The sequence below is a fragment of the Chiloscyllium punctatum genome, chromosome 3, assembly GCF_047496795.1.
Source record: "Chiloscyllium punctatum isolate Juve2018m chromosome 3, sChiPun1.3, whole genome shotgun sequence".
NCBI classification, from domain to species: Eukaryota; Metazoa; Chordata; class Chondrichthyes; order Orectolobiformes; family Hemiscylliidae; genus Chiloscyllium; species Chiloscyllium punctatum.
In genome coordinates, this window is record NC_092741.1 from 11,990,424 (window position 1) to 12,017,402 (window position 26,979).

The 26,979-nt window shown below is 43.5% G+C and overlaps 1 protein-coding gene and 1 long non-coding RNA gene across 3 annotated transcripts in view; one reads left to right on the plus strand and one right to left on the minus strand.

Annotated features, from left to right (window-relative positions):
• degs1 (delta(4)-desaturase, sphingolipid 1) overlaps nt 1-25,025 on the minus strand; it is a 38,363-nt gene extending 13,338 nt beyond the window's left edge. Inside the window, exon 1 of one of the 2 annotated variants that reach the window (XM_072550670.1) lies at nt 24,832-25,025. In XM_072550670.1, coding sequence (XP_072406771.1) covers nt 24,832-24,913 — 82 coding nt within the window. In that variant the 5' untranslated portion in view covers nt 24,914-25,025. Of the gene's footprint in view, nt 1-23,660; nt 23,880-24,831 lie in introns of those variants that run through there. The other variant, XM_072550675.1, reaches the window with a different exon arrangement.
• Nucleotides 25,026-25,090: 65 nt separating this feature from the next.
• The window catches only part of LOC140455681 (uncharacterized), a 72,543-nt gene continuing 70,654 nt past the window's right edge, over nt 25,091-26,979 (plus strand). Inside the window, exon 1 of the long non-coding RNA XR_011952951.1 lies at nt 25,091-25,357. This is a non-coding gene — a long non-coding RNA (uncharacterized lncRNA). The remainder of the gene's footprint in view (nt 25,358-26,979) is intronic.

A 26,979-nucleotide genomic window follows, 5' to 3' on the forward strand; every position in this document is an offset into this window, starting at 1 on the left:
AGAGTACAATAGGTGAGTGGGGGAAGGGGATGATGGTCAGGGAGGAGGGTGGAGTGGATAGTTGGAAAAAGAAGATAGGCAGGTAGGACAAGTCATGCTCATTAGAAATGTGCATTGTTTGAATATTTGGAAAGTTAGGGAGATTCAAGATGGCAGCAACCCAGCAAGTCTGAGTCTTTAGTGCTCTGCCTAAGACTCAGGCAAAGTGGAGCACCTGCCTTCACCACACCTTTTAATTCTTAATAGCTTTTGCCCAGCATAGTCATTTTGCAAACTTGAGTTTGGTGTTGTTCTTAAAGTGACTAAGGGCAAAAAACTCCCAAAGTTTGCAACAGGCAGGGACTCCTCCCCCACCAGAGATGTCCACCTTGGGGGACTTACCTGAAGAGGTGAGCCTGATCAACAAGCTGCACGAGAGGATTGATGCCTTCAATTGAAAAATCGAGGACCAGGTGGGAGTTGTTCTTGGTCAGGCTACAGAAGCATGACCGAGAAATTAAAAAACCTAAAATGTGGAGGGGCAGAGCAGAAGGCTGTGACCGCAGAAGCTGCTGCCAAAACCAGCTGTGGGCTGGGCTCCTAGGCAGTGAGTCTGGACCTTGGAAGAGCACTGGACTTTCATAATTGGGGGTCGATAAAATATTCGGTTACTGGGCCTTCCCAAATGGGAAGGGGAAAGGCCAGCTTGCAGTGTTTTTGGAGCAATGGCTCCCTTAAATATTAAAGCTGGAGTTGGGATCAGGCCAGGTATGGGTGGAGTGGGCCCACTGGGTTGCAATATGCAGGCCCAGGTTGGACCAGTGTCCCCACCTTGTTCTGTTCCAGCTCCAATGATATTAAGAGAAGCAGATGCTCCTGGAAGCCTCCAGAGTTTGGGAAAGGATCCACAAACTGTGATGCACAAGGGTTCCAGGATTATGTTATTCCAGCTGTGGTCCACGAGGGGGGCATTTGTTGGAGGTGAAAAAGCACCTAAGAGACCTAAAATATCTAATATTCTTCGTGTTACCCAGCAATGCTGTGGTTCAAACATGAAGGATCTGTATGCAACTTTGGATCACTGGAGAAGGCTAAAGAATTTTTGGACTAAGATTCAAACCATATGGATATGAATTTTATTTTCCTTCTCCATCCTTTGTTCAAAACCTTCTCGGGGGTGGTGAAGCAGGGAGGGTTTTTTAAATTCAGTGATGTCTTTTTTAAAAAATAGGCCATGTGGCTTATGTTGGTGGGGGGGGGGGGGGGGGGGGGGGGGGGGGGTGATCATTTAAGAGCAGGGTTCCCTTCTGTCATATAGTTTTCTAATAATTGCTAAGAATTAACTTTGTAGATTTATATTTTGTATTATGCCTGCTAAATACATCTAGGTATTGGTGGGGGGGTACTCACTCAACTGAGTTATGAACACTAATTTGTCTACTCCATTTTATAATGCCTGGGCTGAGGGCAGGGCACTAGTTAGGAGAGGTTATGGTGGGGTTTTGATAGGTGGTTATGCCCCCAAGAGCAAGGGGGTACATCTTTCAAATTGTGTGTTTTTTTTGAAAACTTAGGAATATATAGTTAAATTGTATTGGTGCAAGTGTCTTCAGATTGTTTGCTTTTGGAAATTTTTCCCTGGTCTTTGCTCAGGATGTTTTGGGTGGGGGTCTCAGGCCTGTCTTGATCATGGCAAGCTATTTGCTTAGGCTGTGCACCTGGAATGTCAAGGGGAGTAATTCACCAAAAGATATCATCAAGCCTCAAGGGGTTGACATAGCTCTTTTACAGGAGACATCTACTTGACAAAACACTTAAAATTACAACAGGGTGGATTTGACCAGGCCTTTTTCCTCATGTTTTAGCTCAAGTAGGGAGTAGTCATTCTCATTTGGAAGATCTTCCTTTTAAAATCTTAAAGTGGATAAAGATTAATCTTGACAGTATTAATGACTGATCAATGCCCCAATATATGGAGGGGAGTATGGGATTTTGAATCTTTACTGCCCCCTGGCACACCCCTTCAAATTTGTAACAGAAGCATTCTCCAAGTTAAAGGCTTTTGGGGGTTCTGCCATACAATTAAAATCTCCTCCTTTAATTGTATTATGGACTCAAACAGATAGGATACCCAAGAGTACTATGGGTATATCTCAGATCCAGATAAAAATTGGCAGATCAGAACAAGCTAGGGCTAGTAGATGTGGAGGTGTCTTCACCCCTAGGGCAAGACTACCTTCTACCACAACCCACGTAAAAGTGTTGTACTAAAATTGATTTTTACTCCCTCAACTCGAATTCTATATTGTCCTGCAAAATAGGACATATAGCTATCTCTGATCATGCTGCAGTATATACTGAAGTTAGGACTAGGGGTGATAGGACAGGCCCCTGACATTGACATATGGATTCCTTCTTAAGGACAGGAAACTTAAAATATTTTTCTCAAGAATTCAAAACCTTTAGAAATAAATTCAGGTACAGCCAGTAACCCACTGATGTGGAAGACCATTAAGGCCTGATCATCTCATTTCAGAAAAGAGGGGGAGAACAATGCTGATCAAGGCTTGCTTGAAGCCTGAGACAGCTTATGTTGATAGGCCCTCTGTTACTAAGCTAGAAAGGATAACAGCCCTGAATACTGCACTTACCCAAACAGCAAAGAGGGAAATATTCACAAATCAGAGATTATATGAATATGGCAACAAGCCTGGCAGATACCTAGTGTATCTTGCTAGGAAAAAAGGCTCCTCAAGTTATCATGTCCATTAGGGAAAAGTGCTGGTACTCTGACTTGTGATTGTAAAAGGATCACTACAGCTTTTAGAAAGTCCTATTTTGAACTGTATAAAATCGCAGGACTGATGCTAGAACTAAGATGGAGTTCCTCTTTAAAAAAACGCTTGGCCTTTCTGGATATAACCGGTTGATCCCAAATGCTCCCCTGGCAACCCAGGTAGTACTCAATGCAATTAGACAGCTTCAGAGTGGCAAAGCACCTGGACCAGACTGATTCCAGGTTGAATTTTAAGGAATTCATAGGAGAACTGACTGGTCCACTTAAACATAATTAGTCAGGGCTGCCTCCTGCCTTTGAGAGAAGGAAATATTTCTCATTCTTAAAGACCTCAGAAGATTGCTCATCATACAGACCAATATCCTTGCTAAATAAGATTTTAAAATCTTCCAAAATGTTAGGATTAAGATTGGAGAAGGTCTTGCCATATCATAAAAGAGGACCAGATGGGGTTTAATCAAGGGCTATAGATCATCTAACATTAGAAGGGTCTTAATTATGATACAAGCCTGTCAACAGGCAAGAATACCAGGGATATTTGTCCCCTTGGATGCAAAGACATTTGATTGGGTTGAATGGTTTTTTTTAAAAACACACACTGGAAAGGTGTTTCTAAGTCGGTCTCTATATAACAACTGCAAAGCAGCTGTGATTACCAATTGTTCAGGTTCAGATAGCTTCTGTGTGTAGGGGCTGTCATCAGGGATGTCTTGTCACCATTATTATTCACACTAATAATAGAACCACTAGCAGAAGCCATACAAACCAAGTCTAACAGTGGCTCAGGTAAACAAAATCACTATGCAGATGATGTCCTCAAGTAATCCCTTGATCTGTGTTCCACTTAATTCAAGTAATTCATCTATTTAGTATGTTCAGGCTATAAAATCAATTTATGAAATCTGAGGCCATGCCATTGGGTGGTCTCACTAGTATATCCAATTTATCAGATGGATCTGGTTTTCTTTGTAGTCACTGGAGGGTTTTCTATACTGGTTTTTAATTACCCCAGTATTTGGTCAGCTGTATAAAGCCAATTTTATACACCTAGAGAAAATAAGGCAGGACCTTCAATGCTGGAGAGATCTCCCAATATTCTGGTTAGACAGTAGCTCTAGTTAAAATTAATATTTGGCCTTGTCTCTTATATCCTATGAGAATGCTCCCTTTGATGTTAAGGAGACTGGCTTTATGTAAACTACACAGCTGGCTTGGTTCCTTTGTTTGGAATCATAAACAGCCCTTTTCAAATTAGAAAAGCTGCACCTTCCACAAGGGAGGACTGGATTTTCCAGACTGGAGGTGGTATCAGTTGATCTCTGCTAGACTATGTAGCTGATTGTGGGTCATAAGAGACCCAATCAATTTGTTTAGACATCAAGACCTCCCAAGCAAAGTGTCCCCTCAATCTTTTATTTATGGATAAGATGAGCTATTATGGACTATTGTAAAAAACTTATTGTATTTAATACAATTAAAGCCTGGAGGATAATGAGGGTAACTTACAAAAAAACCTCTTATGGGAGCATGGAGTTCTCAGCCAGGGCTGACAGATGCTACATTTAAAACCTGGAGATCCAGAGGTGTCTCTTGCTTAAGGACTGTTCAATGGAGAGATGATAGCTTTTGAGCAGCTGCACCAGAAGTTTAGACTCCCTAATGGAGACCTTTCATTATTTCCAAAATAAATATACAAAAAGATGACCACATTAGACAATCCCTACAAATCAGATAGGGAGAGAAGAGTGCTATGGGCAATGGGCCCATCCTTGGTCAGTACTCTATCACATTACATAGTAAGGTATTGAAAGACATGAAATGACTGTTTAACCCCAATTCCTGGTTCCATGTTTTAGAAATCCCTTCAGAAATGTGGGAGGACATCTGGGAAAATGCCAGAAAGATCTCCATTTGTATAGACTCAAGCTATTCAATTAAAGATACTCCATAGGGCTCATATAGCACTGAAACGACTGGCAAAGTTTAGGGTAGGAACATCCTAAATGTAAAATAGAAGTGGGCACTCAAGCACTTTATGGACATGTCAGAAGATCCACAAATACTGGGACAGTAGCAAATGCTTTGACATGAAATCTTGGGAACAGATTGGATTGGATCCAATGTCTCTTCTCCTGGGCTTTTCAAATCCACCCTCCCTGGATGTGCACAGGAGGAAACTATTCTCCATTCTCTCTGCACAAAGAGAAATATCTTAGTCAATTGGGTAGTGGAGAGCACTCCAAGACTTTTAAACTAGCACATGTTAATTATGCAATATATCCCCTTTATTTCCTCAAATATGGTGCACCAAAAACAGAATTATTCTATAAAATATGGCAACCCTTTCTGAACCTTTGAGACATTTCAACCAGCCATATTGTCAAGGGCTTTTGTTGAGCTTTGGTAGTGGTTCTGGCTTGGGGGTGGGGGGGGGGGGGGGGGAAGGGGGAGGAGGAGGAATCCTTATGTATATGGGTTTTATGACAATTTTACATTAATCCATTGAGTATGTACTTCACTAATTGTTGTTATTTCTTACTATTAAAAGATATCTTATTTTAGGCTTTGGTTGTTTATAGGATAGATTAGCAGTTGCTGAGTTTTTCTTGTGTTTTGGTTATTATTTCTTTTATTTAATAGTATTAGTGTTTATACTTGTTAGTATTACTTTAATTTTGTTAAAAAGTTAAAAATTCAAAAATACCTATAAAAATTAAAAAACAGGAAAGTTAGGATAAAAATTGTTAGTGTAGGAATTATTGGAGCCATTGCTTAAACCAGCTGCTGGAATCTAAATTAGTGCCATTTTCATGACCCACCTCTGCATTCCCCTTGGCTTGGTATTTCTTCCCCCACCATCAACTGTGTTGAGTTGAAAATTGAAGTTTCACTCCAGGTGAGTCCTGATTATGTCTCGTTTAATACAAGAACTTTATTCTTGCACTCACCCTGTTAGATGTTGTTTTACTGTCCCTCAGTCACTCAAGTGGGCTTCCTCCACATACAGAGCAAAGAGTTATTTGACTGACCTTAGATTGGGCATAACACCAAATGGCATATGTCAGCTGACTGTGTTCCCATTTACCCAGATAACTCCCTTGGGAAGTGTATTCAGTTACATTCACATCAGTTTTCAACAGAATGCACCACCCCCCCCATCTCTGCATTGAGAGATCTGTCACCTACTCAAGGTGCTTAAAAGTTAGACCAGAAAACCCCCACAATCCACTAGACTACCCTGCAGCCTTAAAAAGGCTCAGCCAATGAATTCATGCAGCTGTCACTTATTCCAGTGAAACTTTTACATGCTACCATCTTCTGAAATACCACATATCAGAAGCATTGCACTAAACTTTATCCCTTGTAGTTCCTAAGAGGAACTTTAAAAGTCATTCTGGCTTTCCTCAAGCAACCCAAGATTTAAGTACCAAAGTTACTTCATTTTTTAAAATATTGTTTCCAGAGAGGTCCCAGCTGCCCAAACTTAAGGCTGGTCTGTAATTTTGATTTATTCCTTTGCTAGACTGAAGGCAACTTGCAGATGTTTCCCATACATCTGCTACCATGCCTCCCCTTGAACAGTGACCTTATGGTATGAGCACTGGACTGTTAATCCTGAGACCCAGATTCCAATCCCACCATGACAGATGGCACAACTTTAATTCAATGAAATATATGCAGTCTAATGATAAACTTGAATCTGTTGTTGTTTCAGAAAAACTTCTGGTTCACTAGTGTTTGGGGGGGGGGGGGGGGGGTGGGGAGGAGAAGGAAGGGAGGAGGAAGGAAGGGAGAAGAAGAGGAAGAGTGAGGGAGCAATGTGGCTGGACTCAACTGCCCTTTGTACAATTAGGTATGGGCAAATGCAACCTAGCCAGTATCACCCTTATCGTGAAGGAATAAATGCCATCTCTCCTCATTGCACCACCCCCCAATTGCTCATCCAATTACTTCACAGGTCTGAATTTCATGCCTCAACTACTCTCCCAAGCAGTGATTCTAGATAATACCTCCTGTAACCACCCACTGCAGAGAATGAGGTTCCTTAAATCTACCTCAAATTATGCCCTCTTACTACGAGCCCTTTTTAAAAAAAAGGGGAAAAAAATAAAGCATTTTCTACTAATCCCATCCTTGCCCCTCTGCCCAAGAGGCTAGGTAAGCTCATGTTTTCATAGAAGTGCTCAAAATGTAGCACATATCTTAAGATAGGTAGACTACTGTGTAGCTCACTATGGCCTACCCAAAGTCCTGTACAAATGATATCCCACTAATAATCAATGCAAGTGAAAGGCAAGCATCTTGTATGCTGTCTTGGCAAATATAATTGCCCCACCCTGCCACTTTTGGATGCATTCCTGTTCCTGAGATTCCTAGCATCTTGTCTTTCATGAAGTCCTGTGTTTTGCTCCTTGAAGTGCATAACCCTATTTCAGAGTTGGGGATTAATCTGCAACTAATCTAATCTTCTTGCAAAAAGTTCTTCACTGGTCAGCCATATGGCCAACTTTGGCACTGCAAACTGATCCCTTCCACATCCAGGTAAGCAGAGTATTCAATCAATCACAGCTGGTCTTGTTGCTAGGCATTGGGAAGTCAGGTGGTCAATTACTTGATGCAGGATTCCTAGCCCAACCATCCAAAGACGCTACATTAAATTATCAGTCTAGTGAAAACCACTGCCATGGCAGTACCACTGAATATCAATAGATGATTATAGTTACATCACAAGTACACTTGCTATTCAGCCTGCAAATGATGTTGTTCAGAACATTACAGAAAAACAGATATTGTTTTGGCATGAACAGTGAATAGCTGAATGTAGTCAAACATCCCAGCTTCTAACTTTATGGAAAGAAATGGTCACAGTTGAAGATGGTGACATGGAGGAACTTAGTCTAGGGTAGAGAGAGTACCATCCAGCCTTTTTTGCTAGATTGGTCTCTAACGAGATGATAATATCCTACACCAATTCATATCAGAAGGCTCCCATCAAGCCCTGCTAATATTTGCTTTCCAAAATGCAGCACCTCATTATCTGAATTGAACTCCCATCTGCCACTCTTCAGCCCACTGGCTGATCTGTTGAAGATCTTGTTATAATTGGAGGTCATCTTCACTGTCCACTACAGCTCCAATTTTGGAGTCATTTGCAAGCTTACTAGACTCATGCTCAAAGTCATTTACCTAAATGAATAGCAGACCTAGCACCAATCCTTGTGGCACTCCACTGGTCACAGGCCTCTAGTCTGAAAAACAACTCATCACCTGGTCTTCTACCTTTGAGCCAGTTCTGTATCCAAATGGCTAGTTCTCCCTGTATTCCACAAGATCTAACTTGCTAACCAGTCTCCCGTGGGGAAGCTCAAACACCTTACTGAAGTCAATATAGATCACATCTGCTCTGCCCTCAATCTTCTTACTTCAAGAAAACCTCAAATCAAGTTTGAAAGATACGATTTCCATCCCCACAGCCATGTTGACTAGCCTAATCAGTCCTTACCTTTCTAAATACATGTACATCCTGTCCCTCAGGATTGCCTCTAACAACTTGCCCACTACTGAAATCAGTCACATTGGTCTATAGTTCCCTGACTTGTCCTTACTACCTTTAAATTGTGGCATCATGTTAGCCAATCTCCAGTCTTCTGACACCTCACCTATGACTTATGATACAAAATCTCAGCAAGAGACCCAATCACTTTCCCAACTTCCCACAGTTCTAGGGTACACTTGATCAGATCCTGGGGATTTAATCAAATTTAGTGTTAAAACTTCCAGGACCTCTTCTGTAATGAGATTTTTCTTCAAGATGTCATCATCTATTTCCCTACATTCTATATCTTATGTCCTTTTCCACATTAAATACTGATGCACAACACTAGTATCTCCCTCATTTTGTGGCTCCACAGAAAGGGCTGCCTTGCTGATCTTTGAGGGGCCTACTCTCTCCCTAGTTACCCTTTTGTCCCAAAGGCCTTGGACTGCAGGTTCATAGCTCCTTGAAAGCAGAGTCACAGGATAGTGAAAGAAAAAGTTTACCAAATGCCTTATTGGTCAGAGTACTGAGTACAGGAGTTGGGAGGTCATGTTGCAGCTGTACAGGACATTAGTTAGGCCACAGTTGGCAGATTGCATGCAAATCTGGTCTCCTTACTGGAAGATGTTGTGAAACATGAAAGGGTTCAGAAAAGATTCTGAAGCATGTTGCCAGGGTTAGAGGATTTGAGCTATAGGGAGACATTGAATAGGCTAGGGCTGTTTTCCCTGGAGCGTCAGAGGCAAAGGTGACCATAGACATTTATAAAATGAGGCATGGATAGGATAAATAGACAAAGTCTTTTCTGAGGTGGTAGGGGTCTAGATCTAGAATGCATAGGTTTACGGTGAGGGGAAGATATATTAAAAAAAAAGGCCCAAGGGGCAACTTTTTCCATAGAGGGTGGTACGTGTATGGAATGAGTTGTCAAAGGAAGTGGTGGAGGCTGGTACAATTGCAACATTGAGGCATTTGGATAGGTACAAGAACAGAAAGAGTTGAGGGATATGGGCCAGGTGTTGGAGGTTGGACTAGATTGGGTTCAGATATCTGGTCAGCATAGACCAGTTAGATCAAAAAGGGTCGGTTTCTGTGCTGTATATCTGACAGTGTTAGATATGTTCAGAGATACCAGGGTCTAACATGAAGGGCATCCTCTGTGAAAGTAAGACTTCATGCCCACAAGAACTGGTGATCAAGCTATGATCAACACTAGTTGATAGTAATCAGGTTTCTGGCTATATCTAGCCAGATGTGCCAATGACATCCTGACCCTATTTAGTTTAAGAAACTAAAGTCAATGTTTATAGCGCCCAGGAAATTTTTAGTACAAAGCAGTCAGGTTAGCCTTGACAGTGGTGAAATCTGACAGACTTACCTTAGACTGGGCACATGACTTAAGCAGTTGCTCTGCTAAGTCTACAGGCAACTCCAATTTTGTTGCTTTCTGAAATGTTGGAGAAAGACTGGCAATTTCTGGTGTTTGGTTGATACTAGATGGTTACATTCCTTTTAGAAAGCATAGCTTGATTTTGATGCTCATTGGATGCTGCCTGAACTGCTGTGCTCTTCCAGCACCACTAATCCAGTATTTGGTTTCCAGCATCTGCAGTTATTGTTTTTACCTAGCTTGATATATTTGTCAGGCCAGTTCAGAGTGCAGTGGAGTCAGCCACATTGTGTTTGTGATCACAAGCAGGTTAAGTGATAGATATCATTTTGGACAAATCTGAACTAAAATGATTTGGATGCAGACATTTTCTACCTTAAGTAGCAAATTAGTTGGTGCAGACCAAGAAGTCAATGGTTAGTGAAGCAAGTTCAAGAAAGCTGTGGGCTACACCAGATCCTCTAAACCAAGAGAAATCATTGCTTTGGTAATGTTTTAGTTATGCAGCTTTTTTTGCTCAAAAATGGTTGCTGTGATGTAGCTATCAACTTGCCTAGCAAGAAAAGGAGTGTATTCAGACTGCATACTTGTAATGGCAATCAGAGCAGCTATAACCACACAAAGGGCTGTTTTGTGGGAATGAGTTGAACAGCATTCCCCTGCCAGTCACAAGTTACTATTGAAAGAAAATGAATTTATTCCAGCAAGCAAACCTCCCTAAGAAAAGCACTGTTAGATGGTATTGCACATTTGTGCTAGAGGCTGGCACCTCATTTAAGTTGCTACTCAATCTGTTTATTGCTCTCTCCACAGTTTAAAAAAGTGAAAGTAAAAATTCCTTGCTAGTGTCCCCAAATCTCTTAACTCCCTAGGACAGGAACAGCACAGGATTACACAGTAACTCTGCCTCCACTCAAACTGAAAGCAAGCTTCCCTTGTTGTCCCCACCAAAAAACTTCCATGACAGGGGTAACAGTTAGAAACAGATTAAAACTTCATCTATTCTTTTAAACTAGAAGTAAATGGAAAGCTACCTTGACAGCCTAATCAAACATTCCTGGCACAGGGACAGTGTTATATACTGTGGGTGATCCATAGAAGTGACAGGAAGTGGCCATTAAAAAGGATTACTTTAAATCCTTGATGTTAGTCTTAGGTAAGGTTGCCCATCTTGCAAACACCCTTGAACAGAGGAATTCACTGAGCCACTGTGCTACCCCAAGTTGTTAGCACTGCAGGTTTGATTGTGTGGAGTTTGCACATTTTCCCTAGTGTCTGCACTGGTTTCCTGCCACACAGTCCAAAGATGGAGGTTGGTGAATTGGCTGTGCTAAATTACCCATAGTTAGGTGCATTAAATCAGGGTCTGGGTGGGTTACTCTTCAGAGGGTCAGTGTGGACTGGTTGGGCTGAAGGGCCTGTTTTCACACTAGACAATCTAATCTTAACATTTCAGCAGACTTAACCACATGTCCCAAGGTCTATGCAAACCAGGCTGACTTTCTCCTCAAGTGGTTTTACAGCTCCATTAAATGAGACTCTTTGCAGTCCAGGTTTTAGTTTACATTCTACCATAGTAGGGTATATGCAAAGTCCCTACAGCAGTAACCTGGGCCTCAAGTTACTAGCTTAATTATATCAGACCCTGGTTATAACACTTCAGGTATAGGTTTAACATGAAAGTTTCTACATTAAATATCAAACTCCAGAAAGCAAAAGATTTCTAGTCCTGAAATGCAAGATTAAAAAACCTGTTGTTATGGAGGTGGCATTTTGAAAGTGCTCAGAATTCAGTTAGGCAAGAGCTGTTAACCACAAAAAAAAAGAGTTAATCAAAGCTTCAAAATGAAGCTATGGCAGAATGTAATAAAGCTCAAGAATAGACATTTTGTACTTTTCCTTAAACTGGTAAACAGTGTATTTAATAGTAACAATTTAGGGATGAGCAAGTCTAAGCAGGTAGTGGCTTCTTGCCTGTCTCCCAGTTTAAAAAATACTTTGCATTAAACTAAAATCTTAGTACTGAGCAATTCAAGTTGCTATGTACTTAGAGGACAACAGTCAAGTGCCAATTAGATCTAGTTAAAAACCAGTCCCAAATCTTTTTCCAAGAAAAAGTGTTACACTGATGATCTGTACTAGACAAAATGTTATTTAAGCACTTAACCAAGTAGCTAATTGTATGCTGATTACTGCTGAATTACATCGGAATCAAGCCATGCCAAGGTAGAAGCTTGGTCTTTGCACCCACAGGAACACCAAAGCACACAGTAATCCATGGGACACAAGAAGAGAATTCTTTATCAAGATTTTTCCAAACCTCTTAAGAGTCCTTGTGGCAAAAAAGATCATGCACTAGCCTTAAATAGTTAGTTAAGGAGCAGAAACAGTAATTGTGTGAACAAGTTACTGCAAATAGTGGAATGTGCAATGAAAGCAACAAGTGCTGGAGATCACAGTGGGTCAGGCAGCATGCACTGAGAGACAGCAAGCTAATATTAGTCTAAATGGCTCTGCAGAACTGAAGGTGGTGTGGTGGGGACATTTTTGCTAATGCTTGGGGTTTGGGAGTGTAATGGGCTGCAGAAAAGATGCTGATACTTTAGATGAAGTGATCAGAATGAGAATGGCAGAACAATGGTGTCTCTTGCCAGACTTGGGTTACAGGTCTCTAATCTAGAGTCTGTCCCTGTTGCTAAGGAAAGGGGAAGATGAGCAGAGCATTCGTCATTGGGGACTCCAGTTAGGGGGACATAAGAGGCTGTGGGAATGAGAGAGACTCTGTGTTGCCTCCTAGGTGCAAAGGTTTGTGATGTCTCCGATAGTGTTTTGGGGATGGGGATGGGGATGGGGGGGGGGAAAAAAAAAGAGAAAAAGAAAAGAAGAGGAAGAGGGTGAAGAAGCAACCCCAAGTGTTGGGGTTGAGAGATGGGGATTCAAGGTAGAAATTCAGGAAGCTACAGTGAAAGTTTAGTGCTAGAACAAACTGAGTTGTCATCTCTGGTTTGCTGTCTGTGCCAGGTGATAGTCAGGAGAGAATATGGGGAGAGGGAGAAGTGGTACAGGGATAGTGCAGGAGGGAGGGTTTTAGATATCTGGGTAATTGGGGCTCGTTCTGGATATAGGTGGGACCTCTACAAACAGGATGGTCTCCAACTGGAACAGACTGTAGTTTGTGTCCAGGAGGTTGAGAGTAGCAAGGTCAGAAGTGAGGTTAAGGTCACAGGAGTTTACCAGCAAGCAGGAAGGTGGTTTAAAGTGTCTACTTTAACACCAGGAGCATCTGGAATAAGGTGGGTGGACTTGCAGCATGGGTTAGTACCCGGGATTGCAATTTTGTGGCCATTTCAGACATGGCTAGAGCAGGGACAGGAATGGTTGTTGCAGGTTCCATGATTTAGCTGCTTCAGTCAGAGCAGAGAATACAGTTTAAAAAGGGAGGTGTGGCATTGTTAGTCAATGACAGTATTACTGTGGCAAAAAGGATGTTTGAAGACTCATCTGCTGAAGTAGTATAGGCAGGAGTTAGAAAGATCCTGATGAGATTTTTCTCTAGACTTCTAGTTTGAGATGTATAGAGGAAAGGATAGCAAAGAGGATTCTGGATAGGAGTGAAAGTAACAGGGTAGTTATGCAGGCCTTGAACTATAGTATTTCAAGTCAATATTTGGAAAGTTAGTACTTTTGATGGGTCAGTTTCTGTCCCATGTGCAGGATTGTTTCTGGACTGTATGAAGACAGGCCAACAAGGGGAGGCACCAGTACTGGGTAGTGAACCAGGCTAAGTGTTAGATTGGGAGATCATGAGCACTTTGGTGATAAGTACACAATGCAGTTTTATTTTGGAAAGGGATAGGTATAACATGGAGGACAAGAGTTATTCCTGGAGGAAAGGCAATTATGATAGATTAGGCAAGGTTTAGGATGCCTAGGGTGGGAAAGGCAACAAGGCACAATTGAATGTGGAGCTTATTCTCAGAACAGCTACTGCATGCCCTTGATAAGCATGTACCTGTCAGGTAGGAAGGAAGTAGTTGAGTGTGAGGGAGCTGTGTTTTACTAAAGAAATTGAATCTCTTGTCAAGAGAAAGAAGATGGCTTATGTTAGGATGAGACATGAAGACTTAATGCTTGAATTATAAGTTAGCCAGGAAAGACCTAAAGACAGCTAAAGGAGAAGACTTAAGTCATTGGCAGTTGGATCAAGAAAACCCTAAAGTTTTCCACAAGTATAAATCAGGAAAAGTGATGCGTCAGATTAGGGCCAAAGATAGTAGTGGGAAGCTGTGCATGGAATTAGAGGAGATAGGGGGAAGTGCTAAATGCATACTTTTCCCTCTATTCATACTGGAAAAAGACAATGTTGTCAAGGAGAAAATGAGATAAAGGCTACCAGATTACATGGGATTGAAGCTCATGTGGAGGTGGTGTTAGCAATTCTGGAAAGTGTGAAAATGGACAAGTCCACTAGGCCTGATGGGATTTATCATAGGATTCTCTGGAAGCCAAGGAGATTGCAGAGCCTTTGGCTTTGATCTTTGTCTTCAACTACGGGATGAGTGCCAGAAGACTGGGAGAATAGCAAATGTTTCCAAGAAAGGGAATAGGCAATCCTATTATAGACCAGTGAGCCTTACTTTGGATGTGGATAAAATGTTGGGAAAGGGTTGAGATTGAGAAATTCTCTGTAATAAGTTGATTAGGGATAGTCAACATTGTTTTGTTAAGGGTAGGTCATGCCCCTCAAAACTCCAAGGTCTGAGATGGTGAATTAGGATAAAGCAGTTGATGTGTACATGGATTTCATTAAGTCATTTGATAAGGTTCCCCACAGTAGGGTTTTGCATGGGATTAAGGGTAATAGTGGTTTGGATCAGAAATTAGCTAGCTGAAAGATGGAGGGTAGTGGCTGATGGAAAAGGTGTTCATTCTGGAGTTCAGTTATGAGTGGTGCACCACAAAAATCTGTTTTGGGTCTACTACTGTCATTTTTATAAGTGACATGGGTGAGTAAGTTTGCGGATGACACCAAGATCGGTAGTGTTGTGGATAGTGCTGATGGATGTTATAGGTTACAGAGGACATAGATAAGCTGCAGAGGGTGGCAAGTGGAGTTTAATGCAGAAAAGTGAGGTGATTCACTTTGGAAGGAGCAACAGAAATGCAGAGTACTGGGCTAATGATAAGATTCTTGGTAGTATTGTGAGCAGAGATCTTTGCCCATGTATATAGATCCTGAAAGTTGCCACCCAGGTTGATAGGATTGTTAAAGCACAGTGTTAGCTTCTATTGATATAGGGATCAAGTTTTGGAAGTGAGGTAATGCTGCAGCTGTACAAAGCTGACGTGGCCACATTTGGAGTATTGTGTACTGTTTTGGTCACTACATTATAGTGTTTGGAAGCTTTGGAAAGGGTTCAGGAGATTTGCTGGAATGTTGCCCAGTATGGAAGGGAAGGTCTTATGGAGGAAAGGCCAAGGGACTTGAAGCTGTTTTTGTTAGAGAGAAAGTAGAGGTGACTTGTATGTCCCAATTAAGAGGGTTAGATAGGGTGGAAAGAAAACAGTTTTCCTCAGATGGGGATGACTAGCATGAGGGGGACACAACTACAAGTGGGAGGGGTGTGTAGGACAGATGTCAGAGGCAGTTTCTTTACTCAGTAGGGGCATGGAACACTGCCTGCAACAATAATAGACTCACCAATTTGAAGGGTATTTTAAATAGTCATTGCATAAATGTATGATGAAAATAAATAGTTAGGATAGGTAGGCTTCAGATTGTTGTGCTAACTTTTGGAACCAGGGCTGGAGAGCCTGTACAGTGCTTTTATGTACTTCAAAAGCATGGACACTGGGTATGGGGGAAGTGGGGGGTAGGGAGGGGGAAAGCACAGAGCCAAGAAATAGTTCACAAATTTAAGGTGTTGAACTCAGTATTAGTCCAGAATGCTTTAAAGTGTCTAGTCTTAACAGGTGAGGTCATTCCTCCAGTTTTTGTCATCATTCAGTGGACTACTGCAGCATGCTGAGGACACAGACATTCTCTCCCCCTGCCCTCTCAAGTCTGGCAAAGGAGTGGTATCTCCTGCCATTCCCATACTTAATCTGAAGGAACATTTTTCTGCTCAAGCACCCTAAACTGACTACCCCTTAAATTCTCGGTTAAGTGCTGACCCCCTCCACACTTCAGCTCTGAATGAAGAGTCCTCTATACTTGAAACATTAACTTTCTTTCTCTCCACTGATGCTGTCTGATCTGCTGTGATCTCCACTTCACATGGGAATATTTACTGCTATAGTAGTTGGTTTACACGTAACTACAGTCTGGAGATGGTCCTCCATAGGAAAGTGAACTCCAGATGATTTTCTAGCCACTTAGTGCAGCATTCAACAAATCAGTTGTTACACAGCCATTACTAAACTACCCAATGCTTTTAAGTTAATACCACTAGAACAGCTGTTTGAGAACTGGTTAGCTATAAAATCAGACACCACTGCTCATCTAAGGCATGACATTTACACTGAAGGAACAAATGTTAGGAAAGGAGAATTAGTCACCAGTCTTTCAAGGCTAAGTGGCTTACAAAACAGATAATTGATTGTTCATGAAAGAAAATAAATTTGAAGCTATAGCTGAGGGCATAGAAGTAATTGTCAGAGGATGAGGTGAATGGGAGTAATTTTCCATCTGGGAAAGTGGGGTGGTATAAACATTCCATCTTTAAAAGGCAACTTGGCCCAACACCCACAATGGCAATAGATCAAACACTAGAGGACTACCAGAGTTCAGTCAGTATAAACAAACAGGAGCCAAATGGTCCATCTTCCCCTTTGACCACAAAGCAGCATTTAATATGGAGGTATCCGATAACATGTCTTCTAAATCCTGCTTTAAGATAAATCATGCAATAGCTGTACAAATTTAAACTAATGGGGCCAGAATCACAGCCAATACTGTGAACTTCCTTACATTTTATAAATGGCCTGAATTCTTCAATTGTGTTAAAGCCAATTTATCCAGTGTTGCCAACTTATTGGTCGACAATGAAAGCAGTAGATCAGTCAGTTAACCAAGATATTATTGTAAGCCTCAATTCTGCAAGTCTTACAACAATGCTTAGAGGCCTGAATTTTAACTTTAGAACAAAAAGTTAACATTGTGGTAACTGCTAATATACAAATATTTACAGAATGGAAAAATTCAACAAGTCTGGACAAGTGCTTGTTTTTTACAAGTCCATAGTATTGGGAATAGTGGTGTTTTTATCCATTCAAGTCACAGCAAAACTTGTGATTCTGCTGACTCAGTCACCATTTGTTAGAATGTAGCAGCATTCAAAGGAACTTTATGGGCAGCATGGTGGCAAGCACTGCTGCCTCAGTGCCAGAGACCCAGGTTTAATTCCCACCTCCAGCAACTAACTTGAGTTGCCCACATTCTCCCAATGTCTGGGTGAGTTTCCTCCAGGTGCTATGGTTTCCTCCCAGAGTCCAAAAGAGTGCAGGTTAGGTGAATTGGCTATGCTAAATTGCCCATAGTGTTAGGGGCAGGAGTAAGTGTAGGGGAATGGGTCTGGGTGGGTTGCACTTTGGTGTAGACTTGTTGGGCTGAAGGGACTGTTTCCATACTAACCAATCTAATCTAAAAAAGATTAAGTAAAATTAACATGATTGGAGACTTAGATGACAAGCTGAAGAATGTGGCTCAAGCCTGGAATATCAGGGAGGCAGGGAAGGAGCAAACTCTTGACACTGGTGCAAGAGACCAAAGTTGATTTCCAAGTACAGTTTGCTAGGGCAAGTTAGAAAAAAGTTACCTACCATGATTTAGTATTAATGTACTGAAATAAGTATGGTGGTAGATGGAAACAGTATTGGTGGGTTGGGGATAAGGTTGAGATTGGGGGATTAGTTTACAAAATTGCTACAATACCAAATTGTTTCAAGATAGGAGCTGGACAGAAGACTAATACTTCAATTTGAGAAAACCCATTATGCTTAGGCTATCAGCAGCTAAGGCTTCCAAAGTGTAGAGCTGGGGTAATCGCTCTTAAGGAAACCTAAATGGCAAGATTAGATGGTAAAAACAATGACTGCAGATGCTGAAAACCAGATTCTGGATTAGTGGTGCTGGAAGAGCACAGCTGTTCAGGCAGCATCCAAGGAGCTTTGAAATTGATATCTCGGGCATAAGCCCTTCATCAGGAATAGAGGCACTGAGCCTGAAGCATGGAGAGATAAGCTAGAGGAGGGTGGGGGTGGGGAGAAAGTAGCAGAGTACAATGGGTGAGTGGGGGAGGGGATGAAGGTGATAGGTCAGGGAGGAGAGGGTGGAGTGGATAGGTGGAAAAGGAGATAAGTGGGTAGGACAAGTCCAGACAAGTCATGGGGACAATGCTGAACTGCAAGTTTGGAACTAGGGTGAGGTGGGGGAAGGGGAAGTGAGGAAACTGTTGAAGTCCACATTGATGCCCTGGGGTTGAAGTGTTCTGAGGCAGAAGATGAGGCGTTCTTCCGACAGGTGTCTGGTGGTGAGGGAGCGGTGGTGAAGGAGGCCCAGGACCTCCATGTCCTCGGCAGAGTGGGAGGGGAGATTTGAAATGTTGGGCCACGAGGTGGTGTGGTTGATTGGTGCGGGTGTACCGGAGATGTTCCCTGAAGCGCTCTGCTAGGAGTCAGCCAGTCTCCCCAGTGTAGAGGGGACTGCATTGGGAGCAACGGATACACTAAATGATAGTGGATGTGCAGGTAAAACTTTGATGGATGTGGAAGGCTCCTTTAGGGCCTTGGATAGAGGTGAGGGAGGAGTGTGGGTGCAGGTTTTTAACAGTTCCTGTGGTGGCAGGGGAAAGTGCCAGGATAAGGGTGGGTTGTAGGGGGGCATGGACCTGACCAGGGAGTCATGGAGGAAACATTCTTTGTTGAAGACGGAAAGGGGTGGGGAGGAAAATATATCCCTGGTGGTGGGGTCTTTTTGAAGGTGACAGAAATGTCAGTAGATGATTTGGTTTATGTGAAGGTTGGTAGGGTGGAAGGTGAGCACCAGGGGCATTCTGTCCTTGTTACGGTTGGAGGGGTGGGGTCTGAGGGCTGAGGTGCGGGATGTGGACGAGATGCGTTGGAGGGCATCTTTAACCATGTAGGAAGAGAAATTGCGGTCTCTAAAAGGAGGCCACCTGGTGTGTTCTGTGGTAGAACTGGTCCTCCATTTTTGGAAGAGGTAAGGTGGGAAGAAGTGTAATCCAGGTAGCTGTGAGTCAGTGGGTTTGTAAAAAGTCTGTCAAGTCAGTCGTCATTAATGGAGATGGAGAGGTCCAGGAAGGGGAGGGAGGTGTTAGAGATGGTCCAGGTAAATTTAAGGTCAGGGTGGAATGTGTTGGTGAAGTTGATGAATTGCTAAAACTTCTTGCAGGAGCATGAGGTGTCATCAATGTAGCGAAGGAAGAGGTATGGAGTGGTGCCAGTGTAATTACAGAAGATCAACTGCTCTACATAGCCAACAAAGAGACAGGCATAGCTGGGGCCCATACATGTGCCCAAGGCTACCCCTTTGGTCGGGAGGATTCGAAGGTGAAATTGTTAAGGGTGAGGACCAGTTCGGCCAAACGAATGTGTGTCAGTGGAAGGGTACTGTTGGGGGGGGTGGGGGGGGGGATGTCTGGAGAGGGGAAAAAAAAAGGGCTTGGAGGCCCTGGTCATGGCAGATGGAGGTGTAGAAGGATTGGATATCCATGGTGAAGATGAGACGTTGGGGGCTGGGGAAATGGAAGTCTTGGTGGAGGGTGTCGGTGGTGTCTCAAACGAATGTAGGGAGTTCCTGGACTAGGGGGATAGGACAGTGTCGAGGTAGGTAGAGATGAGTTCAGTGGGGAAGGAGCATGCTGAGACAATGGGTTGGCCAGGCTTGTGGATGTTGGGAAGGAGGTAGGACTGGGCAGTGCAGGGTTCCCAGACTATGAGGTTGGAAGCTGTGGGTGGGAGATCTCCTGAGGTTCTGTATGGTCTGGGAGATGGTTTGGTGATTTTGGGGGAGGGGAGGGCGAGAAGGTGGGGTCATGGTCAAGGGGGCAGTAGGAAGAAGTGTCCTCGAGTTGGCATTTGGCTTCAGTGGTGTAGAGGGCAGTATGCCAGACTACCACTGTCCTCTTGATCCATTGGCTTGATGGTGAGGTTGGGATTGGAGGGCTGTGCGTTGTGAGGGAGGGGTTAGAGTGGGGGTAGACAGGTTGAGGTGGTTAATGTCCCAGCAGCAGTTGGAAATGAAGAGGTCAAGGGCAGGTAATAGGCCAGCGTGGGGTGTCCAGGTGGATGCAGTGTGTTGGAGGTGGGCAAAGGGGTCCTTGGAAGGTGGGTGGGAATCCCGATTATGAAAGCAAGCTCGGAGGCGGAGGCGACGGAAGAATTGTTCGACGTCATGGTGTGTATTAAATTCATTGATGCGTGGACAGAGGGGGATGAAGTCTAGTCCTTTGCTGAGGACTGAGTTTGTCCTGAGGGGGAGGTCTGGTAAAAACTTGGCAGGGCTGGGAGCTGGGATCTGGTGTGGGTGTAGAGCTGGGAGTTGGGGTGGAACCTGTAACTGGAGTGGGTGTGATGGTGGATGCAATGGGGGTGGAGTCATGAGCAGGGGTAGTGTTCCCCTCAGGGTTTGGGGAGTGGGGATAGTGACAGTGAGGGGGGGGGGGGGGGGGGGCGGTGAGTGGCACTGGAAGTGGTGGTGACCATGGCAGTAGGGGTGACGGAAGTCACTGAGCATCAGCAATGATGTGAAGGCCAAAATTGATGTCATGTGTGATGCAGGAGGAATTGTGAGGGGTGAAAGTGGTTGTGGGAGTGGCCACGATGGGGGCAGAAGTGACAATCAGTGTGGGGGTGGCAGCTGCATGGCTAATGGCATCTGAGTAGATTGTGAGGCCAGGGGAAATCTTCTGGAATGTGAAGAGCACTGGTTATGGAGGTGGTTAGATTAAAAAAAGTTTGCTGATGGGGTGGGGGTACAATTCAGCAGTGAAGACAATCCAACAGAGCTTGGAGTTATGCAAGAGGGACAGAAGTCGTCATTTTAGCAGCTGTTAGCTTGCACATACACTAATATAGACAGGACTGCAATCACTGATTCCAGTGGAAGTGACAAGTCATACGAGCTTCTCAACTCTTCCCCTCACTAACTCAGGTGGCATGAGAATTATTTATATAACAACTTTCAGCAGAAACAAAATGCCTTAAAAAGTCACTAACCTTTGACTTGCTCCCTGCAAAAATCACAGCTACACTTCAGATTACAATACAAGCAATTTGTAGGTTATTAGACAAAGTTTGAATGGTATTAACAATCTGACCACAACAGCTATACTTATGGAAAGGCTTGTCATTCTATTTCTCCACAGAAGACATTCTGCAATATTAAAACATTACACTATCAACTTATTAAAATGGGTTACGACTATGGCTGAAGGACCCTGCAGTCAGGTTTCCATTTCACTAATGGCAATTGGATTTTGTATTCAACTAGTTCCTTACTCCAAAGGAGTAACAAGTTAAAATAAACCATAAATTAGATGTACATATAATGAATGGAGGACTGCCAATATACGTGTTCACAGACCACAGCATTACACAATCTGAAGTGCACACAGATGAATGCAGCACAATGTTAGCAAGGTTAAAGTACAGAATGAAGTCAAATGACTAACTCAAGATTCCTGGCCAGACTTCATTTCTACCTTAACCCTTGCATGGCACATGAATTATAAATTCATCACCAATACTGCCTTTAGTTCAGTTGGTCACAGGCAACTATGCTCACTTCTCGAAGGCAGATAGCTTTAAACTTGCACTCCCACAAAACAGCCTGAACAGGAATTACAGGATAAACAACATGACCAATTGAGTGGAATATAACATGGATAAATTGTAAGATTGTGCAGCAGAAACAATAGTTGAATATATGTAGAAGTAGAAGACTGTGCCAGGGGAATAAGAATCCTCATCTATGAATCACAGCTAAAAAAGTTCAGTGGGCAATAGGGAAGGCAAATGAAATGATAGCCTTTATTTCAAGTAAAAGTCTTCCTAAAAAGAAAAGATAGAAGGCAATAGTCAGACCACAACTAGAATGCTATAACAAGTTTTGGCACCCTTATCCAAAGAGCAGCATACAGGCATTGGAAGTAGTTGAAAGAATAACTGGGTTAACATGGACAGACTGAGTGTGACAGAATCCTGTAAAGACAGCCACTCAGCCCACTGAGTTTGCACCAACCCTCAAGAGCATCCCATTCCCTCCCAACACCTTATCCCCATAACACTGCATTCACCACAGCCATTCCACCTAACCTGTGGAGGAAACCTACAGACATTGAGAGAATGTGCAAACTCCAGTCAAAAGGCTGGAATAAGCCTGGATCCTGGCATTGAGGGGAAACCCTACTAACCACTGAACCACCATGCTGCCCTAATTCACTAGGTTGGGGGCAGTGATAAGAGCAGCCTTGCATGCCATCTTTTTAAGGGAGCTTGCCAGTGCAGATTGAGGTAGTTACATCTTGTAGGGCAGCTGGAGAGCATCTGAGGAAAATCATATTTAAGAGATCGATGGAGAAATTCCCCATCAGAAGGGTGGCCTGTTAAGTATATTAACAATATCAGATTAATTGGCAAGGCAAGGTCTTGAGATAAACTGGAAAATGCAGCTGAGGATTCAGCTAGCCATTTAGGTTGGCCAAGTGACCACTTCATAGCATTTCACTGGCATACCACATGGGTGACAGCACTAGAAATCAGGGGCTTGAGTGCCAAGTTAAAGAGTTCAGAAAAGATTTACAAGGATGTTGCCAGGGTTGGAGGATTTGAGCTATAGGGAGAGGCTATTTTCCCTGGAACGTCAAAGGCTGAGGGGTGACCTTAAAGATTTACAAAATTATGAGGGGCATGGCTAGGGTAAATAGGCAAAGTCTTTTCCCTGGGATCAGGGAGTCCAGAACTAGAGGACATAGGTTTAGGGTGAGGGGAAGATAAGAGATCTATGGGGCAACATTTTCACACAGGGTGGTATGGGTATGGAATGAGCTGCCAGAGGAAGTGGTGGAGGCTGGTACAATTGCAACATTGAAAAGGCATTTGGATGGGTGTATGAATAGGAAGGGTTTGGAGGGATATGGGTCAGGTGCTGGCAGGTGGGACTAGATTGGGTTGGGATGTCTGGTCAGCATGGATGGTTTGGACCAAAGGGTCTGTTTCCATGCTGTACATCTATGACTATTAGATAATTTCTGACTTTCATATCTAGATTATGAAAGCATGACCAAGTTTCTGTACTTAATTATGCATCATAAGACACTAGCTATAGAACAAGGTTCTGAAGGAGAGGAGGGCCCAAAGTGCTAATGTTTTTTTCTCCTTCAGATGCTGCAATACCTGCTGGGTTTTTCCAGTCTGTTTTAGACTTCCAGCATCAGCAGTTTTATTATCTATTAGAACTCAATTGAAGTCTCCCTCAAAACTAGCAGCCTGAATGGTTAAACATTTCCTTAATCCTTTGAAGGAATCTTAATCAGTTTGAAGGAAGGAGATTAGTAAAGTACGAAAGAACGAGAGTTTAGACTAAAATAAAGTCAGTCATAATCTTGCGGATTATGAGAGCAGATTCGAAGGGCCGGGCTGCCTACGCTTGTTTGTAATAGTATCAAAGCCCAATGATAGAGGGTTCTTGACGCACAATTAAAGTATTTTACATGGGAAATATTAACCCCCTACAATTAAGGCTTTTACAGAAGCTGCGCATTAATTCTACGGGAAATATGACTTGGGCGAACCGCTGGCAAAAAAACTGGAGCGGAAGCGAAGTGTTTTTCTCCAATTAACTGGGCGGTGGTCCGGCCGCCTTCAAGCCAAGATAACGGTCCTGAGGTTCGGCAAGGCGGAAAACTAAGTTATTGCAGCGATCAGCAGCATACCTTGGACAAAATGTCTTCGACAGGGCAAAAGCGATCTCGAGGGGCTTTTATTCTGCGTCAAGACCTCCCCTCTCCAACATGATCCACATCAGTTACCAGTAGTTGAAGACATTGGGATCAGGATCAGGGTAGGCACAAGTCTGAGCGCGAAGCCCCGATCCTACTGGTGACCACAGCTGCACTAAAGACGCGATATAAAGGAAATTCAGGGGGAAAACGCGTACCCCTTGCAGAGGCCACAGAATCACTGAATCTCTCTAGAGTGTGGAAAAGGACCATTCGGCCCTTCGAACGGCATCGCGCCCAGATTTACCCCCCACCCGACCCCTGTAGGCCCCCGCAAATCCTATGATTAATTCATCTAGCCGATACATTCCTGCATAGTACAGGAAATTTAGGATTGCCAGGCCCACCTAACCAGCACATGAGCGGAAACGGGAAGAGACCCAGGCAAACTCGGAGAATGTGCAAATTCCACACGGAGTCGCCCGAGGCTGGAATCAAACCCGGGTCGCCGGAGCTGATAATCAGTAGCACTAGTCAGCCAGCGTGCCGGCTCAGTGGGATATTCACCACAGTCCTGTTGAGAAAATATTTTCCTGTTTTCAGTCAGAGGCCAACTCCAGACGGCCGCCCCGGGACAGTGAGACTGGGCTGATGGAAATACAGTAGTTCTCAACCGCTAGGAGCGTGAAGTCCCAGGCTGGATAACCCAGTCCTCACTTCCGTGAATCGGTCAATACCCACTCCGGCTGTGGGCTGGGAAATGCCAGGGGTTAATTCGGATTAAATTCGGTCCTAATTAGTTGTTAGAAACAGGTCAGAGAAAACGCCTCCTGAACTGATTGTAGTTCGGGACGTTAATTATTAGACGTGTTGGACAGGATTGGTGGTGGTGGGGGGTGAAGAGAAAAGAGTGTGTGGGGCTAGTTATTAAATCCTGTTGGGTGATATTGGAGGGCGGGAGGAAAATGGGGGGGGAAAAAAAACCCTTTCTTCAATCTGGCCGTCAACGTCAGGCGGCCGGACACCGTTAGATGAAAAGCTCGACGGTGAGTCACGGCGCAATGATCCGGTAGAAGTCAGGGCCCAGCCACTACCACCAGAAGGCAGTAGTGGATTACCGTCCGTTCTTTCCGCCGCCCTCACAATTCCCCCCCCCTCCCCTTACCGAGGATGGCCTTCCTGCGGTCGGTGTGGGGTTGGTCGGTATAAACCCACTCGAAGTCCTCGCGGGCCACCCGGTTGCCCATGGTTACCAGTGGAACGTGCCGGACCGGTTCGAGCAGCGACCGTTAGCCTCCTCCCTAGCACGTCCGCTTTAGCCAACACGCAGCCGCAGATCAACGCCACTCTCCTTACCCACCCCCCAGCCGCCGTTTTAAAACCGGCAATTGGCACCGCCCATCGCTGTCGTCAAATTGTTAATTAACCGATCCAAGATTTTCGCTTGGAAATAGTTTCCCGTGCTCATTCCGCACTTCTAAGTTTTTTTTATAATAAAAGAGAAGGTCAACCACGCGCAAGCACCATGGCCTTTTGGCGATTTTTCAGTGGGCCTGATGATGTCACCATGCCTGGACACTGGGCAATGGCAGAATTGATCCTCGCCAGGAGTTAACCTCTCTCTGTATAAGCAGCTTTCACTGTATACAACTGCGATCGCCGCTTGGAGTCTGTTCGGGAATGGATAAGAGGTAATTCCGAGGTTGGTCTATGACCTGAGGCTGTTCTACGTTTTGGGTGCATTTTTGGCCAAGAAAGATAGATCACGTGATCCTCTTGGCAGCCTCTCACTCCCACTGTGTCTACAAGTTGTTGCCCTGTTTAGTGAAAAGGAACCTGCATCTGCACCTGAAGCAATGTAACCTGTGAAGCAGGTGCTGGATAAGGGATTGGAGTGGATCAATTTAATCAGCCCTGCAAATTGTAATGAAGATGTGGGTGTACTTTAAGAGAGTTAAAAGCAGCAGAACTACTGGACACAGCGCCAAGTGTTCTCAATAAGGTAACAATGTAACACTTGGTCAAACAATTTGATTAGCTCATTGCCTGAAGACAAAAACAAATTTGAATCCGGCCAATCAGTTTAAATTATACTCCTAAAAATACTAAACTCCAATCCAGTTTGAATTTAGTATATTTACTATCTTAAAATTACACAATTGGATGCTTTGGGGGGGTATAAGACCAGGGAAAATTGAACAGTTGAGAGGAGAACTGCCAAGCCCCAGTGTGTAACAGACTGCTTGAAAAATAGCTCTCTTAAAAGAACCTTTTTTTGATTAGTAACCCATGAGGCAGAGATTCTTGAGAAGAGGAGAAGAAGATACAGTAAGATCCAAATAGAAGAACCAAAAACCAAAACCAAAAACCAAACTTCGAGATAAGAAGTTTTGTTTTGTAAATCTTAATTGGGAGTTTTATCGGCCTAGTATTATAGAAGGGAATGTAAAAGATAGGTTAGAGGACTTCTGAGTAGTTGTTAGTTAATTATTCTCTATTTTACTTAAAGAAATAAAGTTTTAATTTTTATTTTAAATAGTTCTTGACCATTTGAATTTTTACAGATTACTGCATGGGATAAATCTTTGCTGTGTTGCTGGTGTTAAATTAAGCAGGAGGGTTTACCCTATGTCATAACAAAACACAATGGACTAAAGGCCTTAACTGTGCTGCGACTTTTTGTTCAGCCTCTCCCTATAACTCAAATCTTTTCTGAACCCTTTCAAGTTAACAACATCTTTCCAATAGGACAGAGACCAGAATTGCACACAATATTCCAACAGTGGCCTAACCAATGTCCTGTACGGATGCAACATGACCTCCCAACTCCGGTACTCAATACTCTGACCAATAAAGGAAAGCATACCAAATGCCTTCTTCACTATCCTATCTACCTGTGACTCCACTTTCAAAGAGTTATGAACCTGCACTCCAAGGTCTCTTCATCAGCAACACTCCCTAGAATCTTGCCATTTGCCACTTCTCAGCCCATTGGCCTAGCTGGTCAAGATCCTGTTTTAATCTGAGGTAGCTTAAAAATGTGTTGCTGGAAAAGCGCAGCAGGTCAGGCAGCATCAAAGGAACAGGAGAATTGACGTTTCGGGCATAAGCCCTGAGGTAACCCTCTTCGGATCATCGGAGGCTGAGGGGTGACTGTATAGAGATTTACAAAATTATCAGGGGCATGGATAGGGTAAATAGGCAATGCCTTTTCCCTGGGGTTGGGGAGTCCAGAACTAGAGGGCATAGATTTAGGATGAGAAGGGAAGATATAAAAGAGACCTAAGGGGCAACTTTTTCACACAGATGGTGA